The sequence below is a fragment of the Parus major genome, chromosome 5 (assembly GCF_001522545.3).
Source record: "Parus major isolate Abel chromosome 5, Parus_major1.1, whole genome shotgun sequence".
Classification (NCBI taxonomy): Eukaryota; Metazoa; Chordata; class Aves; order Passeriformes; family Paridae; genus Parus; species Parus major.
The window spans coordinates 15724407-15746454 of NC_031774.1; the positions used below are offsets into that span (position 1 = coordinate 15724407).

The 22048-nt window shown below is 42.3% G+C and overlaps 1 protein-coding gene across 6 annotated transcripts in view; it reads left to right on the top strand.

Moving 5' to 3' along the window:
* The window catches only part of MOB2 (MOB kinase activator 2), a 108861-nt gene that overhangs the window by 79306 nt on the left and 7507 nt on the right, over positions 1-22048 (top strand). For 5 of the 6 annotated variants that reach the window (XM_033515385.1, XM_015631230.3, XM_015631227.1 and 2 more), the window contains 2 exons: positions 19436-19596; positions 20799-20892. In XM_033515385.1, the coding sequence (XP_033371276.1) occupies positions 19436-19596; positions 20799-20892 (255 nt within the window). Of the gene's footprint in view, positions 1-19; positions 171-19435; positions 19597-20798; positions 20893-22048 lie in introns of those variants that run through there. The other variant, XM_015631225.3, reaches the window with a different exon arrangement.

The window sequence follows — 22048 nt, forward strand, 5'->3', positions numbered from 1 at the left end:
CGGCCGGGACAGCGGCGGGGAGCCCGGGCCGAGCGCCGCTCCGCTCCGCACCGCCCTACCATGGTGGGGGATCACTGCAGCCTCCCCGGTGAACGGCCCGTGCTCGCCCAGAGTCCCAAGCCCGGATTAAGCTGCAAGATGGTCCTGCAGGCGGTGGGCAAAGTGCTGCGGTAAGGACGGGGCCGGCGGTGGCCGTGGCGCCGGGCTGCCCACGGGGCATCCCGGGAGAGGAGGGAGCTGGAGCTCGAGTGAAAACTCCGGCCGGGGCGACGGGCGCTCCTGAGCCCCGCTGCTGTCTGCAGGAAGGGGGGAGGCTGCTTTTGGCTCCCTCTGGATCTTGTGTAGCGATCGGGGAGGCTGGAAGTTGGAACAGCAGTGAGCGTTTGGAGAGGAACGTTTGTTCACCCTTAATACGGCAGTCGGGTCTTGTTTGTGCTTTCATGAGAACTGGCTTTCCAAGACGTAAGCAGACAGCGAAGGTCCTGGATTGCCTCAGTAAGGATTCTGACCAAGATGCTACATATGCTTTGGCAAGTTTTCTACAGAAATGTAAGATGAGGGGGGAAAATTGCTCATGCAGCTCAGAAGGGCTTGTGTGAACAGTGAGACGTGGATGATTGCTGAGACCAAAACCAGACTCTTTGGCAAGGGATGTGTGGTAGTTTTATTCGGAGGAGTTCTGACCCGTTCTGGTTGGCAGGGAAAAACGTCACCACAAATATTAGGACTAGGAGCCTCGTTCTTCAACAACTGCAGCTTTTTTATTTTGGTTGTGTTCAGATATTCTTCTGGGATCTGTGGAGAGTTGCAGTGCTGCTCCAAAAAGGAGCCTTGTTCCTCCAGCATAACTTTATTTGGCAAGCTTTCGTTCGTCCCCGTTTCCTACTGTCTGTTGCCAATTGTTAAATGTTTGTCAACAGAAACATTATCCCTCTCTTCCTCTGTTGACTCATGTCTCTCCCCGAGCGAGTTTAAGGGAGCCATTTATTAAAGCAGGGTGTTCTGATCACAAAGCGGCTGAGCTCTGGCTGGGGCTTCAGCTAGAGGAGTTCGCTGAGCTTGAAGCAGTCTCGGTGGGAACAGCTGCTTAGATTTGCTCTTTAAAAAGTCCTGTAGTGTAGTTGGTTGCTTTTTTTTCTTCCCTGTTAAAAATACTTAACCCTAGAAAACGTTAATTTAAAGAACGGAGGGTTTTTTTTTCAGCTTTTTAACAAGTTTAATGTCCCTTCTTTGCATTTTTGTGGGGCAGCATGTCTATAATTCAATATGGTGCTACACAGCTGGTCATATCATAAAATCCTTTGGCCAGAGACTTGCTATTCACGATGTGAACCTTTTGAAGTTTTTGGTAGCTGTTCTATTGGCAGCTCTCCCAGATGTAAATAGATGGGTACCTCTGTAGGGAAGAATTGCCAAACCTTTTGTTAAGTATCTATGGCGATTTATTTTAAAGTATAGGTGAGTTCTGTGATTTAGCAGTGAAACGTATCTTTTTAATTCGTGCAGCACACACTTTCTAAGAAGTGGAACATTAACCTCAGCCTTTCTCCTCTTACTGGCATACGTGCAGAAATAGTGCATAATTTTGCTTTTCTTCCGAGATTTATTTTCGATGTTTACTATAAAACTATTGTGAAAGCAGGAGAACATTGTCACACATGAAATGCTTTGAACTCAATAATTAATAGCATAACTTTATTTTGTTGAGCTGTTACTAGATAGGAATGATTACTATTTTGTAGATGAGTGTTCTTTTAATGTGTCTTTTTGTTCAGTGTTATCTCCTTTTGTTTGTGGTTAGAGAGCAGTGTGAAGTCACAAAAACTTTCTTTAGATGCCAGACTGGTTCTCTTATTTCTCCCCTAGAATCTGCTTCAGATGCCTTATCTGACCTTATGTGTGTTACATCATCTTGCTTTGTTCTGTAAAGCATAAACTCATCCTATTCTGTAAAGAGCTCAGGCAGTGTGAAAGCACAGGCACTGATGAGGAGCCAGGTAGATGCTGCATCCAATCAAATTTCCTTATTGCAGAAATGGGATATTAGTGCTTCAGAAAGTGTAAGCCCCAGTTAGCGATGGCAGGAAGAAGGAACCACATGGGACCTCATTTAGGCCAAAAATGGTGGCTTGTTGGTGACAGCTGGGATGGGATTTCTCTGAACAGTGGCACCCACAACTGAGCTTTGTCTACCTTATTGTTAGTAGACAAGAACAGGGACCCTAAATGTCCTGGAAGTGCAATGCCACGCCAATAAAGTGACCATCTCATGTGGTAATACGTACATTGTAGTCAAAAGAAGTTAAATTAGATATATCCCAAATTACTGTAGTATCTTGCCATCACTTTCAGAATCAAAGTGGTATCAAATACCGCTTCTAAGCTTGGCCACCTGAAACTGCTGACTGAGTTTTCTGCGCTCTACACTATGCTAAACTCTGTATGGAATAATTTTTCTTCTATTGATCAAGCCATCACCAGTGGCTTGGTGATGAGATCAAAGGATATCCTGCTTGTGCACAGCCTAGTGTTATGAGCAGTTCCCACTGCATTTTAGGCCCTTTTCTCAGGCCTAACTGGGAACTGTCACAATCCCAGTTTCCTCCCAGCCTGCCAAGGAATTGCAGAAATTCACAATGGACAAGGGATAGAATGCTTGTGTTCACTCTGAACTACCTCCACTCCCGTCTCTCTCCTGCTTGTGAATTATAAAGCTCAGTTGTTCTTGTACAATACTTAATCAGTTTGATTTCCTGCATAGCAGATTTGTTGTGTTATTTACGCTGAGTGAGTAGTTACAACTAACACACTTGATGCTTTTAACGTGTAGGTCCAGCTCCTCCTGCCCGCTGGGTGCTGGGTACTGTGTGTGTCACACGTTAGTAACAGCTGCCAGAGGAGGAATCAATACACGCAGGAAACGAGGAGGGAGGTGTGAGGAAGCAGGAAGATTTCATGAGCAGAGCAGTCCTGAGAACCTGAGAAGAGTTTAGAAGAGTGTGGGGGAAAGACAGCTGAACCATAAAGGGGGGAAGAATGTAACAAAAGCAACAGATGTGTTCTCAGTCTTTCTAATTAATGTTTTATGAAAACCATGGTTAGGTTTATTGCTCTTTTAAATTATTAGTGATTCAGCTGTGAAGAACTCTGGAGATGCTTGTATCTTTCATCATATTGGTTAGTAAACTGTGTTTAACACTTCAGGGATGGGAGCAAGGCTACGTACGCACTTGTAATGATTAAAAAAAATTGAGACACCAGTAGAAAAGTGTCATCTCCCCTTTAAATTAGTCACAGCATAGCTGAGAGGTTCCTTAACACAGTGTTTAATTAAGGCTGTTTAATTTCATTTCACTTCATATGTTTTTGAAATATGTTAATGTAATTTTTTTTCCCTTTTCTGTACAGAATGGTGCTATTATTTAACCCACAATTAGAGAGCAAGAAAAACCTAAATGGATGCAGTTTTTCTGGTTTTTGTTACTTTGATTTCTGTGAGTTGGTGGTTCTTGAGAGAGATGGAAGGGGAAAGGGCAAAGAGTATCATGTCAAAACTTGGAATACTATGCTATTTTTAAGCATTATATCATTAATTGTCTGAGTTTCTTGTGACGGTGTGGATTCCTGTCAGCTTCTTTGCAGAGGTCTGCATTTTACTGGCCTCAAGCAGCACAAAGTGTAAGGAAGACTGAGGTTCCTGGGATCTCTCCCTTTATTGGTCCCAGCAGATAACAGAGCCAGCCATAAGCATTCTTTGGAGCCACATGCTGCTAATTTCAGGACAAAATGTTCACTCTATGTGCCAGTGCCTGAGTCCTGATGCAGATGCTTGAGTGTGTTTGCAGTGCTGTGACACTTTGGGTCCTTTGCTGGCAATTTTCAGAGGCTGTTCCCTGTGCAGCTTCCTAGTTCTGTGTGTTTCCTTCTAAGTCTCCAGTGAAACTGATTCCCTCTGGGATAGTTGACTATTAATCAGGGATGCGGTGGTAGGGAAGAGGAATGATGCAGTCTACACAGATGTCACTGTGTAATGTCTTTTGATAAATTCCAGTATGGTTTATATGTACACACTGTCCTGGGTGAGTGTGGAAATAGGTAAGTTAAACCTTCCCTTTCTCATGAGAGCCTCCCTTTTTACAGCATTGTACAGGCATTGATTTGGATACCAACTAAAAACAAAACAACCAACCCCTCTCTTTTTTGGGTAAGTGCTTTTCAAGAGTGTAGTTACTTGTCTTCAGTGATAGGGTGATAATGATTTTTCATTTGGATAAATTAGCAAGTTTGAGTTGGCATTCTGGATGCTGCTATGTATTTTTATAGCCAGAACTTGAAAGTTTTTGAAGAATTAAATTCCATCACTATTTCTCAATTCATACAAAGATGAGGAAGAAACCAGATTGATTTTGACATTGTATTCTGGTTTTTAAGTGATCATGCAGGGTTGTCTTGTTGTGTTCAGGAGCCAGAACATAGATGGGTAGAAGCAGAGGAGCTTCTCTGCTGCCTGGACTCCCATGGCTGAAGACAGCTGTTGTCTGTGATGCTTGTATGTGTCAGCAGGACTAAAGCAAATATTTAAAAAATTAATCCTGCTTTATTCCAATTTTGACAGAAACATTTTTCAGCAATTTAGTCCAATTCACAGTATTAGAAAGTAATTAGAAGAGCCTTGTTTAACACTAGTTAATCTGATTAATGCAAAAGCCTGGGACAGGCAGAAGAGAGAAGGAAGGGAGGGCAGTATGCAGGGAAAGGGACTTACAGGCAAAATGCTCTTCAGAGCCACATTGGCTATTTTTATCCTGTTCTTTTTCTTTCTCCCTCCCACAACTTTCCATTGTACTGAAATAGTTCAAAATGTTTATGGTTCAGGGCAACTGACATTGCTAGTTGTCATGCTGTGTCCTGCTGAATATTTCTGTAACAGGAGCTGATTCCTCATTCAGTGATGGCCTTTTGGGACTCTCAGCTGCTCACAAAGGACTGCTGACACTATGGGACAGTAGCATCTTGTGCTTTGGCAAGGGGTGACCAGGCAGGAGGGACTCTGGTGGCTCTTCTGTGGGAATGGGAGCATGGATGTGCCTGTGGAGATTGCTCTTTGACACGAGTGTCCTGTCCTCGGGACAGAGCTGGTGACAGGAGGCAGGCCTGGGTGGCATTTCCAGCCTAATGGACTTACCTGGCTGGGATGTGCCTGCTGGAGAGGCCGCTCTCCCTGCATGTGCTGGGTGTTCTCAGCACACACAGGCAGCAAAGTCTCTTCTGGCTGTAGACACAAAACTTGTAGTGCTCTGCTTGACGCTCAGCCGCACGGCGAGCTGTCCGATACCTCTGGCAAAGCCATGTCGTGACTGGGGCTCTTGCTGGAGCTCAGGACTTGGAGCTGTGCTCTGGAAAGATGCTGTGTCTCACAGACAGGTCCAGCCAGCACTCCTCTGTTTCTTTGGGATAGTACTCTGCTCACTTGTGTTTGCTGCAGGAGTGTCACAACCCTGGGGCATTTGTGAACATCGGTCAACCGTGCACAGTGTATTAACTTAATGAAGAACTTGGTGTCTTTCTTCAGAGGTATTTACAGCATAGAGTTGTGTTTTGGTTATGTGTTCCACATCCTGTGAAGCGATAGCCAGAGGCAGAGGACTGCTAGAATTCTCAGTGCTGAAACAACCCTCTAAGGTGTCTCCAGAGCTCGTACAGAAAGGGCTTCTGGCCAAGGTTTAATAGCATTTTCCTCTTGTTTAGATGCAAAAGTGTGCTTTTTTTACTGAAGATGCCTCCTGGACACTTTACATAGAATCTATTTGACTGTATTCTCAGATCTGTGAAATTATTCACCCTTCTTTTATCTTGTTTTCTTGGTATGCATATAGGATTTGTTCCAGATTTTAGCTGCTTCTTGCAGTCTGGAATATTATTTCATTTATAGCTGAATAAAGTATAAGTGTGCAATAGTAATCCTTCTGGGAGTTGACTACAGTTCCTGGTTTGTCTCTCTGTTTCCTATGTTGCAATAGCCCATGTTTCTGGTGCTGCTCTTTATGGGAAAGTTATCCATTTCACACAGTTTGTGTCTGCTGTTTTCTGGGATCTCAAACATCTGTGCACTCCAAGACTTTCACCAGGTAGGTTTTTAGGAGAAAAAAAAAGTCCTCTGTAGAAGAGCTTTCTCTTGCCATTCTTGTTTTTTACGAGATTTTTAAGAGATTTGGTGTTAGGAATGTGGTCTCCTGAATAAATCCTGTCTCTAAGATGGCTGAGAATCTGTCTGTTCCATCATACATCTCTCTGTGACTACCAAAATTGAGTTTGTTAGAGTGTTATTTTGTTGTGGGGAATTTTAAAATTCTTTTCTTAATCTTTGGTGCTGAGAGGTTCAACAGAATCTTAACTAAAACGTCAGCAAATTTCTGTCAGAGAAGAGATGTTGCATTTCTTTTGAGAGCTGCCAGCACCTAGTCTCTGGAAAGGGAAGGAGATTGGATGTATGGATTAACCCTTTCTTACAGCTTTCTGAAGAAAAAACCTGTTTCTTTGCATGAATGGAGCCCATTAGCACTGAAGCCAGGTTGCTTGAGCTTGTCGGAAAATTCTGCTGTGTTAATTTTTCAAGTTCTTTTTTGTCTGGTATGGAAGTAAGCTTAAAAGTGCTTTTGCTCAGACAGCAGGAATGCATGGTAGCAGATGCTCCCCAGGTGAAAGGAACATTGTGGATGTCTGTGTGATTCCTTTTATTTTTAAAAAAGGGAAAATCAGCAGTGAGTGCAGCTGTCCTCAGAAGGGCAGGTAGTGGCAAAATATTAAAATTCTTAGCTTACTATCTGGAAAAAGTAGTCCTGGCACACCATCCAAAGTTCATGGAGTTACTGAAGAAAGAAGGCTTGGGTCTCTTCATTGGTGGTTTATATAACTTCACACAGAGGTGGGATGACATGATGTGCACCTTGGTGGCTCCACTCACACCCAGATTTGCTCTTCAGTCCAATGTGTCCACACATCTCAGGCTCAGAACACCAAGGTCTTACAGGGAAGGTGCTGACTGTCAGCAGGATGCATTTAGCACAACAGGGAAGAGAAAAATTCTGATTGAGAGGCTTTGCTGATTCCTTCTTTTATAGAGCCCCTAGTTTTGATGTGACTAATACATTTCTTTAGAACAATGCAGGGAAAAGATAAAGCTTAGGCCTTGAGACCACGTTCTGTGTGGGACAGAGGGGAGGATGTATTCTCTTTCAACAGAAACAGTTATTTTTCTATTGCTTTGCAGCATAGAAAGGTTTTTTCATGTCTAGGTATATCATTCAAATCAGTACATTTTTAAATCCACACATAACCATCCCTTTGAGAGCTGATGCTGGGTTGCAAAAGGTGGGGAGGAAGCGTGGCTTCACACTGCTGTTTGAGCAGTGTCTCAGGTGTTGGTCTCAGCTTCTACGAACCCATCACTTGCAAATCCCACTTGAAGAGTTAAAGATCTTTTTTGTCATTTGCACGTGCAGCCAAGGGAACAAAACCACTTCAGTACAAAACTGTGCATCTAATTTTAGTATTTGTTTTCGAAAATTACTAGTTTTCCTTAACCAATTTCTTGGTTGTGCTTTCAGCATTTAATTAAAAGACTGAATTTGTATTTTAGCAGGCTCTTGGAGGTAACACTACAAGTTTGGGTAGATCTGTGAGTTTTTTCCAGGTTGCTAGTGGATCAGTAGGGCTATAAAGGTATTTCTACTTGCTTTTCAGTCTCCTGTGGTATATTTGGAAAAGTAATAAATTAGGGTTGGGAATCGCTGCTGTCTCACTGGCTAATTAACAGTGATCTAACTGTACCAGTAATTAAACTATTACCCACCCTACTATTTTTTTCAACCAGTCATTCAGATGTTCTTTACTTTGGCCTATGAATCCATAGTTTGTATTTTAAATAGATTTTTTTTCTTCCTCTGCTGTACAGAAAAGCTTCAATGTGCTGTTTTCTAAGAAATTCTGAAGCAGCTGTGTGCTGTTGTTGACAAAATTGAACAGAGCATTGCATCATTCTGTCAAAAATCTTTAAAAGTTAACTGCACGGTTACAGTAGTGAATGTTTGTACGTACTATTTGTTAATGAAAGTTACCTAATTAAGATAATACTTTGATTCTTTTTCCCACTGGCTTTCTGACCCTGTGAGGAGACACACAATTTACGCCTTACATGGACTCCAATTTTTAAGTTTAACAAGATAGTTCACACTAAAACTGAAAGGCCCTGCTTCTCACAGGATCTGGTCTAAGGCATGCCAGGAGAGATGACTTTGGTTTAAATTAAAGCCAAAATATTAACAAAAGGGGGGGTAAAAACCAATTTTTGTTCTCTGCCATTGAGAGGTGACCTTGACTCAGAATATTTTCTAGTGAATAAATATCCTTCCTAATTACACTGCTGTGCTTAATTTAAAGTGTAAGAGATGAGTTTGTGAAGCTTGATACAGACGATGAAAATTCTGGGTGGGGCTGCTTCCACATATTGGTATTTCTTTGCTCAACTTGCTCTATAACTAATGACTGGTAGATGATTGAACTCCCCCCAGCTGTGAGTCTCAGTGCAGCAAGGTGCACATGTGTGTGCTAGTGCACATGCTTTAAAAGTGAGGTGACAGGTGCAGGCATGCAAAATTGCTTATGAATAGTGAAAACAAGTTAGATGGTTTTTTCCCCCATGCTATCTGAGTTTATACTGTGTATTGAAGCTCCTGCAAAGAAACCTGAGATGTCTGAAGTAGCTGTCTTGTTACCTGTGTTTCCATGTGCACTCTAAGTTGTAGTGTGCCCTAGCACATTTGTCTCATTAAACCACATTTTTTTAGATGGAAAGTTGGCAAAGTTTGTGTGAAGGTATCAGCTGTTGAAGTCCTGCCTACTGTGTGATATAGGTGTTGTTTTCCAAGGCAGAACTGTAGCAGGAAGGCAGGTGCTGAACTTATTGAGTCTCTTCCCAACAGAAATAACTAGCTTGTCCTTCTGATGCAAGACACTTTTTTTTTTGCCTAAATAGTTGTGATTTCACATTGCAAGTACGTGAAACACTATATGCACCTCTCTTCCAAAACGTAGTATGTGGGTAAGCTTGACCTGCATATCTAACGTGGCTTTGTTGTTGCAGGTTTTCTTTAGGCTTCAGTGGTGCATAAAACCAGTCTGTATTGTCAGATAATTTTTGGCTGTTGTCGTACAAAGAGTTTGCAAGACAAGAAGGCAGTGAGGAAACTAAACCATTTTTTACAAAGGCAAACTTGTCTGCACCCTGGTACTCTCTGAACAGAACGAGCTGTCTGCATTTGTATATCTTGGGCTATATAGCAAGAAGTCTGATTGCCGATGCCAGGTTGCCATGGTGAAATAATTCCCAGCAATTAAAGCACAGTTCCATCCTGAAAAGCAACTCTGTGCAAGCTATGTTGTGAAATCCTGCATTTACGAGGCCATGAGGTTTCCAAATCAAATTTGCTTGGTTTAGAAATAAAAAGGTAGCTTTGCAGTCTTCCAGCTCTACAAACTTCATCAGGGTTGGGACATAACAGTGCCTTCAGTGATTTATGTGCACTGCTGGTGAACTCCCTCCCTGCAAAGGTGCACCAGAGGGTACTGGATGTGCTCATCCAGAGATAACAGGGCTGTATCAGAGTAGCCAGGAGGAGCAGTTGCTGCCAAAATCTGAATTTAATAATGACGTAAAAGTCAAAATAACTCCGTGTCCCAATAGGAGATTAGAGGATAATAAATCACTGATTAAATTAATAGACATGTCAGAAAAGACACAGGAAATCTATTTGTTAATTGAAAATTGTTTTTGGTTTTACTGCAGTACATTAAATTTTTCTTTCAATTTTCAGAGTTTAAAAACCTTAAAAGAGAGGTAAAAGGTTTTTTTCCCCCCCTCAATTACATCGTTTCTCCTTGTTCTCTGCAGGCAGCATTTATGGCCTTTAGAATTTCAAATTGTCTGCTGAGAAAATACTGCTCTGAATATAATAAAATACCTGAGAGATCTGTGTTTGTCTTCCCCAGAGTGCAAAAGGTGTTAAAAGCCACTCCAAAACTTGCTTTCAAATCTTGGTGCAGATCACTTGTTCTCAAGGTGCTGTGTGGGACCTTTCCACTGCAGCACATGTAACGATCAGGCTCGATGGCTCTGCCATTGTCTGCTCTCAGTTGAGAGCACATTTTCTCCTTAGTGTGTTTTAATTTGAGAAATGTAAGGTATGCTGTAGATCTCTGCATTGGACTGCAATGTTTTTTGTTTTAGAGAAAGAACTGTTTATCTCTGCTGGTTTCCAAAGGTCGTTGGAGAACTAGCTGAGATGTAAACATTTACATGTGCAGATATCTGTGGTGAAATGAATCCTGGCCCTACTGTTTAGCTGCACTATGGGATTATGTTTAGCAGTGGAGGATGATGAGGAAGCATTTGTGTTGCTTGAGGACTAATGGCATTTTTCCTCCAAGGGAGGCAAGGATAGGGAGCATCCTTATCTTGGTGTTGTGTATGGGCCTGATGGGTGTGGAGTGTTTCCCTGGGGACTGAAAGGAGCTGTGTGTTAACAAGACAAAGCCCAGATCGGAGCTCCTCCAGCCTGCATTTTCAACTGATGAATGGGCAGAGCTGTCCTAAAGAGTCAGCATGGGGTGGCCTCTCCTGTCCCCACCCCAGGGTCTGCTCTGAGTGCCATTCCTGGGGAGGAGGAATTGCAAGCACAGGAGAATAAACTATGGGACACCTTCTCAAGCAGGGATTTGGGGTTTTCCCTCTTTCTGCTCAGTTTTGGCTTCCTTTCAAACAGTTTGCCAACTGGAGACTTAAAAAACAACAAAAACAGACAAAAGTCACCACTCCATGTCATTCCCAGGCTCAGGACTTGGGCACCTCTGACTCAGTGCTCTGCTGTGTGGTTTGTTCTAGGCATTGAGTAAATTAATTGTTGCAACACTTAGTCTATGACCTACTGAATCTCTGTTACCACAGACCTTATTTGGCTCCATATAGAGATGTTGAAAATAGGAAAGATTAGTCCTTTTTATTTCCTGTTCCACAAATTACTATAAATCTAGAGTGTAGTAAATTGCTTAAGAAAACAATCTTCCAGAGCCTTCGTGCTGGCACCTCCAGATTGGGATATGTGAGGGCTTTTTGCCACTGAGGTAAAAGAGAACATTTCAAAATGAAGAACAACTACATATTGCTTGGGTAATTTTGTTTCTTCTAGTGAATTGTTTCTTTTAAATCACATCACTGGCTCCTAGAAATAATAGTAATCTGTTTGTTTCCCACTGGACATGGCTTCCCTGGTGTCCCAGCTGTGTTATCTGGAGGGGAACCTGGGTCAGGAGGCTGGATACCTCTGTTCAGTCTGGGGGAGGAGTTCTGGCAGGTAGCCCCAGGGAAGAAAGGGAACTCCAGTGCAGCGTGTTTTACCACAAGAATGCACTCTGCACATTTTTGCAGCATTAGCTGAGCTGTGGCATGTCTGGCCTTGCCTCTGCAGCCCTTCTTCCCAGAGCCAAGAACCGCATTGGAGACAAGGTGGGGGACCCTGGGCGCCAGCAAAGGAACCCCTGGGATCAAACAGGGGAGTTTGTGTGCCTCTGGCACCACTCTGGGCAAACACCCAGCTTGTGCTGGGAGGCAAGAAGAATCAGAGCTGTTTGGGTTGGAAAAGACCCTTGAGGTCATTAAGTCTGCCATTAAACCATATCCACACATCATAAATACTTCCAGGGATGGGCTCCAGTGCCTGATAACCCTACTGATGCAGAAATTTTTCCTAATATACAGTCTATACCTTGAGGCCATTTCCTTTGGTCCTATCCATTGTTACCTGGGAAAAGAGACCTTTTCTTGCGGCAGCTGCTTTTCAGGTAGTTGTAGAGAGTGCTAAGGTAGCCTGAGGCTCCTTTTCTCTTGGCCACACAACCCTAGATCAGTCAGCTGTTCACCAGTAGGTTGAGTGTGGAGTCCTGTAGAAGGGCACAGAAAGGCCTGATGTACCAGACATGGCATGGTGCAGGTGCCCCATGTTCTTGCTTTGCCAGCAGCACCAGCTGGAGCTCAGTCTGGCCCTACAGAATGTTTTGTGCTTTCTGTTGAGAAGCAGCATTATGAAATAATGTTATGGCACTTGTCATCCTTAACATGCCTGCCATGCCTTGGCACCGACTGTTTACAGCAGAGCATCCGGAGGCCAAGCAAAGATTCCCTTTTAAGGCAAAGAGTCACTATGAGAATCCCAAAGAAAAAGTTTCCCTGGCATGTAGGGTACATTCTTCTTTCCTCCTCCTCTTAAATAAACTATTAGTAACTTTTAAAAACAGAACAAAAATGAAGAAGCTGGGCTAGAAATGCTGCCAAAGATGCTTTATGCTGCACAGCCCCCTTAGACCTGCACAGCAACCAAGCCCTGGCCAGGAAGAATGAAGAGTGAAGCTGAGGTCAGAGGGGTCTGTGAGAGACCTGTGGCAAGAGGAGATTGGAATGGAGACTGCCTTAAAAAGCTTAGTCTCCTTCCCTTCCACAGTCCTGGAGAAAAGCACTGTCCACAGCAGTCCGTGAACAATTGTACTGAATGCTGCCCTGGGATTTGGGCTTGCTTTCCAATACCTTACACAGCTTCCTTTCCCATGCTGATGTTCTTTTCTTCCCCAATCCTGAACGTGGATGTGTACATCCAACATTTGTGGTCTGGGTGTGCTGTCACGTGGCATTTCCAGCTGAAGACTTAGCGGTGATCTGGGTTAAAACAGGATATGGGATTGCAGAAAAAGAGGTGCTAATCTTGTGATGTTTTAAAGAAAGAGGGGAAATACAAACATCATCTCTAACGTTGTTCTCAAAGGAAAGGCAGCTCAACTGATGTTTGAAGGAAGCTGTTATTCCCCTTTTTGTGCATGTTCTACAAGTAAACAAAGACACTGAATTACCAAGAAGAGATTTAAGCTCCATAGCCCTTCTAAGTTTCCAGGTTTTGCTCTTAACTGAGGAGAAAAGGCAATGGGCTGCTGGGTAGGAAACTGGACAGCATTCAAGAGTTTGTTCCTGACCTGTAAGGACTGGCGTAACCTGCTTCTTCATTGTTCTTGTCACTTGGACTCATAAATTTTAGCTCATAAAACTGTTTCCTTCCTGCTATGAATGGGTTCAGGACTCCCATGCTTACGCAGAATGTTTGTAACCAGAAATTAACTGATAATTTCTTTCCTGTAAAGGGCCACATAAAAAACCTATCAAGGTAAAAAGTATGTCTGTGAGCAGCTGACCTGGTTTCCCTTACAAAGCTGTAGCCTTCTGTGCATGGCTCAAATCAGTGTTTTTCCTTTCTGCAAAGGGAGTACAGAAGAGGGAGAGACCTTGAATATTGGAATTTTTTTGCCTTAATGTGTTTCACTCCCTCTTCTGTTCCACTCACAAAGGGGAGAGAAGCTAAAATGCAAACATCCAGTATACCTTTCATTTTGAATTCTAAACCCTTATTCACTGGAAGAATAAAACCAGTGTTCATGAAGTTTGGCCTGAAGGACAAATGCTACAATGTTGTCTAACTGCATCTCTAATTTTGTCTTTCAAGAAGCTAAACCCCCATCCTTAGACTGCCAAAAAAGTAGGTTTTGGTAGGAGTACTTCACTTCATATAGTGGTGTATGTTTTAAAACACAACACTTCCAAAAAAAAAATGCAGGATAAAAAATCAAAGGCCCAGATGGTTTGAGATATCAGCTAGTTCAATGTGTAGAGGTGTACTTGGAATATGGTGTTGCTGTTGCAGACAGTAATCTCTGTAAAAGTTCTAGTTGGGAGTGCACCATTTAAACTCCAAACTTCTCCAGATTGTCAACTGTACAAATTGTAAAATGCAAGCCAGGTTACTTGAAAATAATCCCCAAATCCTTGATTGTTGTTTTTAATATAATTTGGTTATAGTTCTGTGGGCATCTTTGGTTTTGATGTTCCTTAAAACAATTTTTTTCTTTTTGTGTCATTTCTTTGCATGCATTGCTGTGGACTGCAGGATTCTAGTCTCACCAACACTAATGGAATATGTCACAGCTGGATTGGCAACAGTTGAGACTTGCTCTCTTCTGAATTTTTGGGGATTGCTAGGATTATAGCAGTTCACCTTATGTAAGGAATAGGGTCAGTTGCTAAAAAAAGCCCACAAAACCCCGCCACATTAATCACAAAATATGTGTCTTTGTCCTGTAAGGTTGATGGTCCATGGTGATTTTCATCCTCACAGACTTGAGATGGTTTGTGAGTTTTGAAGCTTGCAAACAGAGGTGGATTTGCCATGCCAGGCCTGTCAGACCTGTTCTGTAAATATTCCAATGGAAATTGGGGTGTTTGAGACTCGGTTGGAACCTGAAACTAGTGCATGATCCAGAGGGTACATAGTGATGGGAGTTTTGCCTGCAGCTCTGGTCATCACCACTGTACGCTTTTTAAATAACTAACTTTCTAAAGTTTCTCTTATTTCCATTTTAACATGCCAGACTAAAATGAGAAAACCCACTGATGTAATGTACTTCCAAAAGAAAAAGTAAACAGCCATTCCATCCCAAGGACAGTTAGTTTGGTGTGGAGGATGGGAGAGGGGGATCAAAGTATCATCAGTTGTCCTTGAAGAGATTTCAGTTTCAGATGCAAGGTAAGAAACTACACAGCTTGCTGGAGACAGCAATAAATTATTATAGCTGTGCTGATTTCCTCTGAAGAAAAGAGGAATCCTGAACTGGTAGAAGTCATCTAAAATAGCATGGTCAGTTTAGGGAAGCTTGTCATTCAATAAATCATTAGTCTTCCCTCTGTGTGATCAACCTGGGAATAAAAAATGTGCATGACCAGAGCCATAGATGCTTGGTACGATTCCGAAGTGATGTGAATGAACTACATCAGGTTATGGAGCACATCCACATTGGGATGAGGAGACATTTGAGTCTCTGGTCCTTCTTCAGCTAAATCAGATTGCTTCATGTTTGCTTCTTTCCAAACAAGCCATGTTGGTTTACACTGAAGCACATCTTTAGCATTTGTACCATGAATCAACTTCAAACCTTACAGCCAGTTTCTGCTGTAAATGAAATGGGAACAATACTTCCTCAAAATGGAAAAAACTAAACCTTGATGGTGCTTTGAAGATACTTTGAAGTACAGGGTTTTTTAAGCCATGAAACTGTTGAGCAGCTGATCAAGAATTAAATGAGAAAGATTAGAGGAGGAGCCTTATTAACTGACATGGGATAAGAAACCACATTTGGAAACTGGCAATTTTATTCAATCTTAACAAAGCAGACTGGGGAAAAAATAATCAGTGGGCTGTCACTTGGTGGAGTGTCTTAAACATCTCTTTCTCCTGTGAAATCCAGGCAAACTTGCAGCTAATGTGTTTTCTAGCTGGACACAAGGCTGGGTGTGGCAGCCCTGCTAGAAAAATTAGTGTTGTACAGTCTTTGCCCGGCACCAATTTTCTGAACCTTCTTCTAAGACTTCAGGAAAGTGATCCCTCTTCTGCCATTCCCCATCACTTTTCCCTCTCTGAAATTTATTTTTGGGTGTGATTTGTCCTGTGGCATCACATTCAACGGAGTGCCTAAAACCAGAGGCAGACCTTGCCTGGGAATTGTCTGAGGAGTTAGTTTGTACTCTAGTTTGCCTCTTGGTAAAAACTGTGGAGTGCTGTCTCCTTGAATTCCCTGAAGATGTTTCTTTCCTTAATTAGCATTTAAGTACTAATGGACTGGAGTAGTCTAAGCTGTGTACAGACCACCAAACCGCTGCATAACAGCTACATCTGCAGCTGCTTGGGTGATAGTTGGCGTAGCAAGGACATGTTAAGACAAATTTAGCAGAATTCTCTAGTTTTTGAAGAAAGACTCTTGTAAACTTGAATCAGGACGTGAGGTGCCTATAGCTGTGTTTTGAAAATTCTGCTCTTTCTGTAGTCTTAGATGACACCTAGTTATGTTTTCCAATAAACAGTATATACAGGTGATGAATTTTGGTGTTTCCTGAATAGAACAGTAAAACTCTACTGTTCTTGACTTTTTTTTTGTATTTGTGTACTTTAAACATAAAATGAAAAATTAAGGAAGGCATCTTGAATGAGAAGAGCTCACAAAAAGGAGGTAATGGATTTCACTTTGTGCCTTTGGAGTTGAGTCCAGCTGGTGTTTTCTTAACAGGTTTTTGAAACAGCTCTGAACTTGGATGTAGGGGTGAGCAGAGGGAAGGACGCTTATTCCTAAACTTTGCATATTTAGTAATCCTGCTGATTGTGAATGAATGAGCTTTGGTTTATCTGGAATATGGAAGTATTCTTGGTTGATTCTTAATCATATGTAATTGTGTTTCTAAAACAGGGCTTTTTTCATACTGCTGTATGCTCCAGCTTTGTAAGTTTAAAAAGAAGATACTTTACACTATGGGCTGGTATTGATAGTTCCCAAACTAAAGCCACAGTTGTACAGCCTAGACTGAGCATGACTCAATTAATTGGAGTAAGGTAATAGAACCTAAGTTCTGCCTAATTAGAGAGGGTTACATGGCCGAATTCAAAATGACATTTTTTTTTAAGGTGGGATTTCTTTTTTTATTTTCTTTTTTTATTATTTTTTTATATGAGTTTGTACTTAGAGTACTGGGTCCATGTAATGTTCGAGCTGCAGGTCATGGAAATGCTGGTGTAAACAATTTCTGTGATCTTGCTGTAGTCTCAGAAGCTGCAAAAGGTTAACAAGGTGTTTGTGCTGCACATGGCAATTTGACATTCAGGTTTCAGTGGTGTGAATAAATCCTCTGATAGCAGTGATTCTGGGCATTTTGCAAGTTCTGCGATGATACCCAAGAGGTTCTTTTTAAACCAAGCCAAAGCCTTGGAAAGGGGCTGAGCATGGAAGCTTCTGTTTGAAGTGCTCCAGTTCCAGCACAAGGCAGTTGTGGAAAGGCTTACAAAATCTATTTAAAAGACTCAAAGTGGCTGCATATTCTGATCTAGCAGAGAATTGGCATTTGTGTGAAAATGAGAGGCTTTGGATTTTGCAAAAGGACAGTGTAGTGTTGTTTACAGTAGCAAACTCGTGAAGTATATTTAGTATTGAATTTTTATTTATTCTCTTGAAATGGGGAAGAGATGCTGAAGTGAGGATGAGGTACACTCCACCCATTCCCATGTGATGGAAGGCTTGCCTCAGTCCAGTGTGTCTTGCTTCCTCCTGTGGTTTTCCTCCGCAGCCGCCTGACAGACTGTCTTTGACCTCTTTGTCTCTCTCTTTCCTCCTCCTCCTCCTTAACAGAATGCTTTTAGCTGGTGTGGCACAGCCCTAACCTGGGGCCCTTGGTTTAATTATGCTGAACTACAGCAAAGACAGAAACTCTATCCAAGCTGCTTCTCACTGATAACTTTTTTTTCATCAAGTGTGGTTAATGCGTTTTGTCAAACCAGTCTCTGAATGTGAAGGTATTTTCTACATGACTGTTACTAGAACTATAATTTTCCCAAAAAAAATCAACTTATCCTTGAATGCCAGAATCCTGGTCCCCTCCCCCCAGCCAAACTAAACCCAGAAACCACTAAATGTGGCAAATGCAAGGGTTTGAAGACAGGAATAGTCTGACAACCAGGAGCTGTTATCTAACAGAGTAACCTCTCTATTAAGAGCCTTGCACTGAGGAACAACTGAATTCTCATGTCCTAAAGCATCCCTTTGTGGAGCAGCTATGAGAATTAGTCCAGTTCACTTCATTAAATAAACGTAAGGGACAAATCCTGCAGGTTCCATTTGGATTGGAATGCACTGCTGTGGAAAAAAGACCAAAAGGCAGGAAATGTGCATGAGTACAGCTCTTGTGCTGAATTCATCCTCACAAATACTGCCTTTAGTTTATTTTCATTTTGTATTGGTATTCTTTAGAGAGATGTTCTGTGTTGTGTTATTTAAAAATATGTCAGAGGTATCCCCTTTTAAGCCATGAAGCCTACCTTTCTCATTAAGATAGGAAAGAAGGTCTGACCATCTGTTCCCTGCCAGACACCTGCAGTGCTTTCTGCACAAGTTTGAGTGCTGCTTTAGTGCCTAAGGTGCATCTCAGTCTCTCCTTGCTCTGGTAGGGATTATGTGGATGATGAGTCTTTCTGAAGATGGGTTTAATAAACAGATCAGTAAAAAGCCCATGAAGAGAGAAAATTGAGTGATCATATTTTCTTTAAGAAGAGCACTGAGACTTCAAACCCTGTTCCAGGAAAGATGTATATCACATCCTCAAAACAAAAATTAAGCCTGTGTGTGTCTCAGACAGGAACACAGCTGGAAGATTATTTAAGTGTGTTAAGAGCCAAAATGTGAGGTCTGTTTCCTTTGGATGAGATCTTAATGAGTTTTGATAGCGAACTTAATGCAGTCATCTGCAAAGGTGGGCTTGTCTTGGCTTTACAGATCCTTAAAAATCACCTTAATGAAGACAGCCTGACATTAAAAAAGAACTTGCATCTCTTCCTTGCTTTTACATTATAATGGACAGCAAGTATTGTCCTATGATTGTGCCTCACCATTAAGTACATCTTCTATCTCTGCTTAGGAGGATTTTTTTAACTGTAGGAATACATGGATATTTGGATCACATAGTCTAAAAGATCAAAGTGCTTAACACCCACTGTCCTTCTTCTGAAGTTCGACTGAATCCCTGGTCCAGGGTTGGGTTGGGAGTCTATTTAAAAATAAGTGAGAGGAAAACTCTAGTCATTACAGCAAACACTTCACAGATGTGAGATGAAAAGTCACAGTATGCCATGGAGATAAATGTCATTTATAGAATGTGGTTTCTGTGCTTTTATAAATCCAAATGGAAGATTATTTCATAATGCATTGCATTTCCAAGGGTTTTCAGAAAATCATGAACTCAGATCTTTCTGTCCCAGGTATCCCTAGAATTGAGAAAACAGGGTTTTTTTTGTGGTTAACACTGCTTTTAGCTGGAGTCATATATGTTCACTCAAGACAGCTTCTGATAGGGCTTGGAGAGCAAGGAATGCTGTAGGCTTTGAACGAGCAGCACCAGCTTTTCCAGCTATCTTCTTGCAGCAGCCGGATTTTCTGTTTCTCTGACTCCTGTTCTGCAGGTGACCAGGAACTGTGTGACACAACAGGTTGTTGGTCCTCACATGGGCTCCTTCAGGCACAGAGCTGTCCTGCTGTCACCACTCTTCACAGTGCTCTCCCAGGAGTTTGCCATCTCATCTGGCCAAAGGGCAGGGGAGATGGAACAGCAAAATGAAGCTATGGGGAAGAGAATGCAGGAGGAGCAGTGTAAAGGCAAATAATACAAGGATTTGGATGAACCAGTTGCTTTCAGTTTTCTGTAGCTGTTCAACAGTAGAGCTAACCTGACTTCTCTCTTTTTTATCTTTTGCAGGAAGTCCAAGGGAAAGCCAAATGGTAAAAAGCCAGCACCAGAAGAGAAGAAACTTTACCTAGAGCCAGAATACACAAAATCCAGAATTACCGACTTCGAATTTAAGGAACTAGTGATGTTACCACGGGAAATAGACCTCAATGAGTGGCTTGCCAGCAACAGTGAGTATTGTGTTCATGCAGCTCTGAGCTTGCTGTCCATCCTCAAGAGGCCATTCATTCACTCTTTTTGCTGTTTTCAGTGCTTAGAGAAACACTCAGTACTATTTATGCTTACTGTGTAATGCATGTCATTATACCTTGAGTGGTAATTAAACTGTCTCACGCACAGCCCAGCTGTGCTCAGCAGCATGAAAACCTTGGTGCATTTCCTCCTTCCAGCTCCCTCCCTGTGACACTGAGGGCACTGCAGTTTTGGATGCTCTTTGGAGAACCATCAAGATTCCTGTTGACTGCTTGCTAAACTGGCTGGTTCTGGATGTTTCTGACTCCAGCTGCTGACCTTCCAGAAGCATTGTAAAAATATAGTTTCTAAAGACTTTATGTAAATCAACTTAACCTTAAAGCCAGAAGTTGTGAAGTCTTTTGGTCAGATTTTTTCCTCCTCAATCCTTGCAAATTTTGGTGGAATTACTGTGGATTTAAACAGTAGACAGGCTGAAATTCAGAGATCTGACCAGCTACTGTGACTGAATGTTGTACCTGTGCACTTCAGCCCTGATTTGCTGTACTTTCCTGGGCTACTCTTGCCAGTCTTCACCTGCAGCTATGGCCTGGCCTTGTTTATGTTTTCAACAGTGTATGGTAGTAGCAAGAAACTACTTTAAATCACATACTAAGAAAGTTTATACAGAGACTCATTAAGAAAAAGTGAGGTGCCTCATGAGAAGTATTAAGAAGTTAAATTATCTCAGGAGATTTTTAAAAAGTAGAAGTGTACCAGGTTTCATGCTGGTTGTTTATACAAGGAGATGTGTTGTGAAAACTACTAGTGCTGTTTTCTAGCCACTGTAGATTTTAAGTCTGACTTCAAAAGAACATAGAAAATTGTTTGCCTTCAGCTTATAGAGTATTCTACTGTAAAGGTGAGGCTGATGATGGAGACACTTTCCAGTCTTGCTGCTTTGTGAGTAATAAGAGCTAATGCATCATGGTGCTTTCATCTTAAATCAAAACAAGAGCTTTCATTCTGTGTACCTCTTCATTTTGCAGTTCATCATTAGGCTCATTTAGCTAAATCATGTTTAAATTTGTATGCAAGCTCAAGACTGAGATCGCTTCACTTGCTGTATTTAAATAATTGTCTGGAGGATAATCAGTGTTTGAAAGTACTTCTGAATTTCTTTCCTTTGTTTATTTTTCAGCAACAACTTTCTTTCATCACATCAACTTACAATATAGTACAATCTCAGAATTCTGTACAGGAGAGTCATGTCAGACCATGGCAGTGTGCAATACGTAAGTCAGTAGTTTCATTTATTACATGTGCAAGGTTTCATGTCTTCAGAGTTGCCTGGGGGAGGATATTGTTGTTGGATGGCATCGGGCAAGTGTTTTACAGCGGGTCTCTACTTGTTGAGAACGTGTCAGCTGTGCATCCTCTTCTCTCCCTTCAGCAAAGTGGTGTGGTGGACATCTGTTTTTGTGGAGGACTAGAAGGATGAGAAGCTCTGAGTGCTCTGAGCTGGTTTTGTAAGGTCAGATCAGAGAGGCAAGGGAACCATGTGTGTGCTTGGGGGAGAGGGAGAGGAGGGTGTTACGGAAACTTCCCTGTCTGACCATCCAGGAGCCATTCTGGCAGTCAGTTGTGAGCTGTGGGACCAAGGCCCCTTCACAGCTACACATCCCAGCTCACTCAGACCAACTTTTCTTACTGGCTCGACCCACATTTTCCATAGCAGAGTCTCGGATATCCAGGTCCTTAAACTTTGTACAGTAACTAAATAACCTCATAACAGCCCAATGTGGTGCCTCCAGGGAGGGGCTCCAAACAAAGGAAACCTGGGCTTTTGTACTCTCACAGTTGAAAAAGCCTGAGTGAGTCTTGGGGTTGTCAGGTCCTGCTGTGTCTCTGAGTGTCCCCTGGCTGGGCCACAGGTCCCCATGTCCTTTGTTGTGCCCCTGCCACGAAGAGCTGAGCCCTGAGCCTGCAGTGCTGCTCATGGAAGTACCTGCAGGGAATGTGCTCTTCAGCTAGGGCAGGGCAGGACTATCCATACTGGTTACAGTGCTAGGGTTCCAGAGAAGGCAGGGCAGGAGTAGTGAGTTGTGAAAACCTCAGAGGGTGCTTCTGAGAGCCAGAATGCTGACACAGCTCCAGGGTGCTGGTGGATAACCTCCAGCCTGATATGAGCCACAGCCTCTCTGCCTGAGCCCCTGGGCACAGAGGACATAAGTGGCAGCTTTGTGAGAGTAAGGAAAGCTTTCTGGTTTGGTGTTTCTTTGCCTCTAGAGCTTAGTAGACTTTAACATTGACTAGCAGTCAGTTCTGAAAGAAAGCTTTGTAGAGTTACTGTACAGTGTGAATATAAGAAAAAGTTACGATAAACTTCTGCTGATGAGCATAGTCCAGCGTGATGGAATATGAGATCCAATCAAGACTTACTCATGTAAG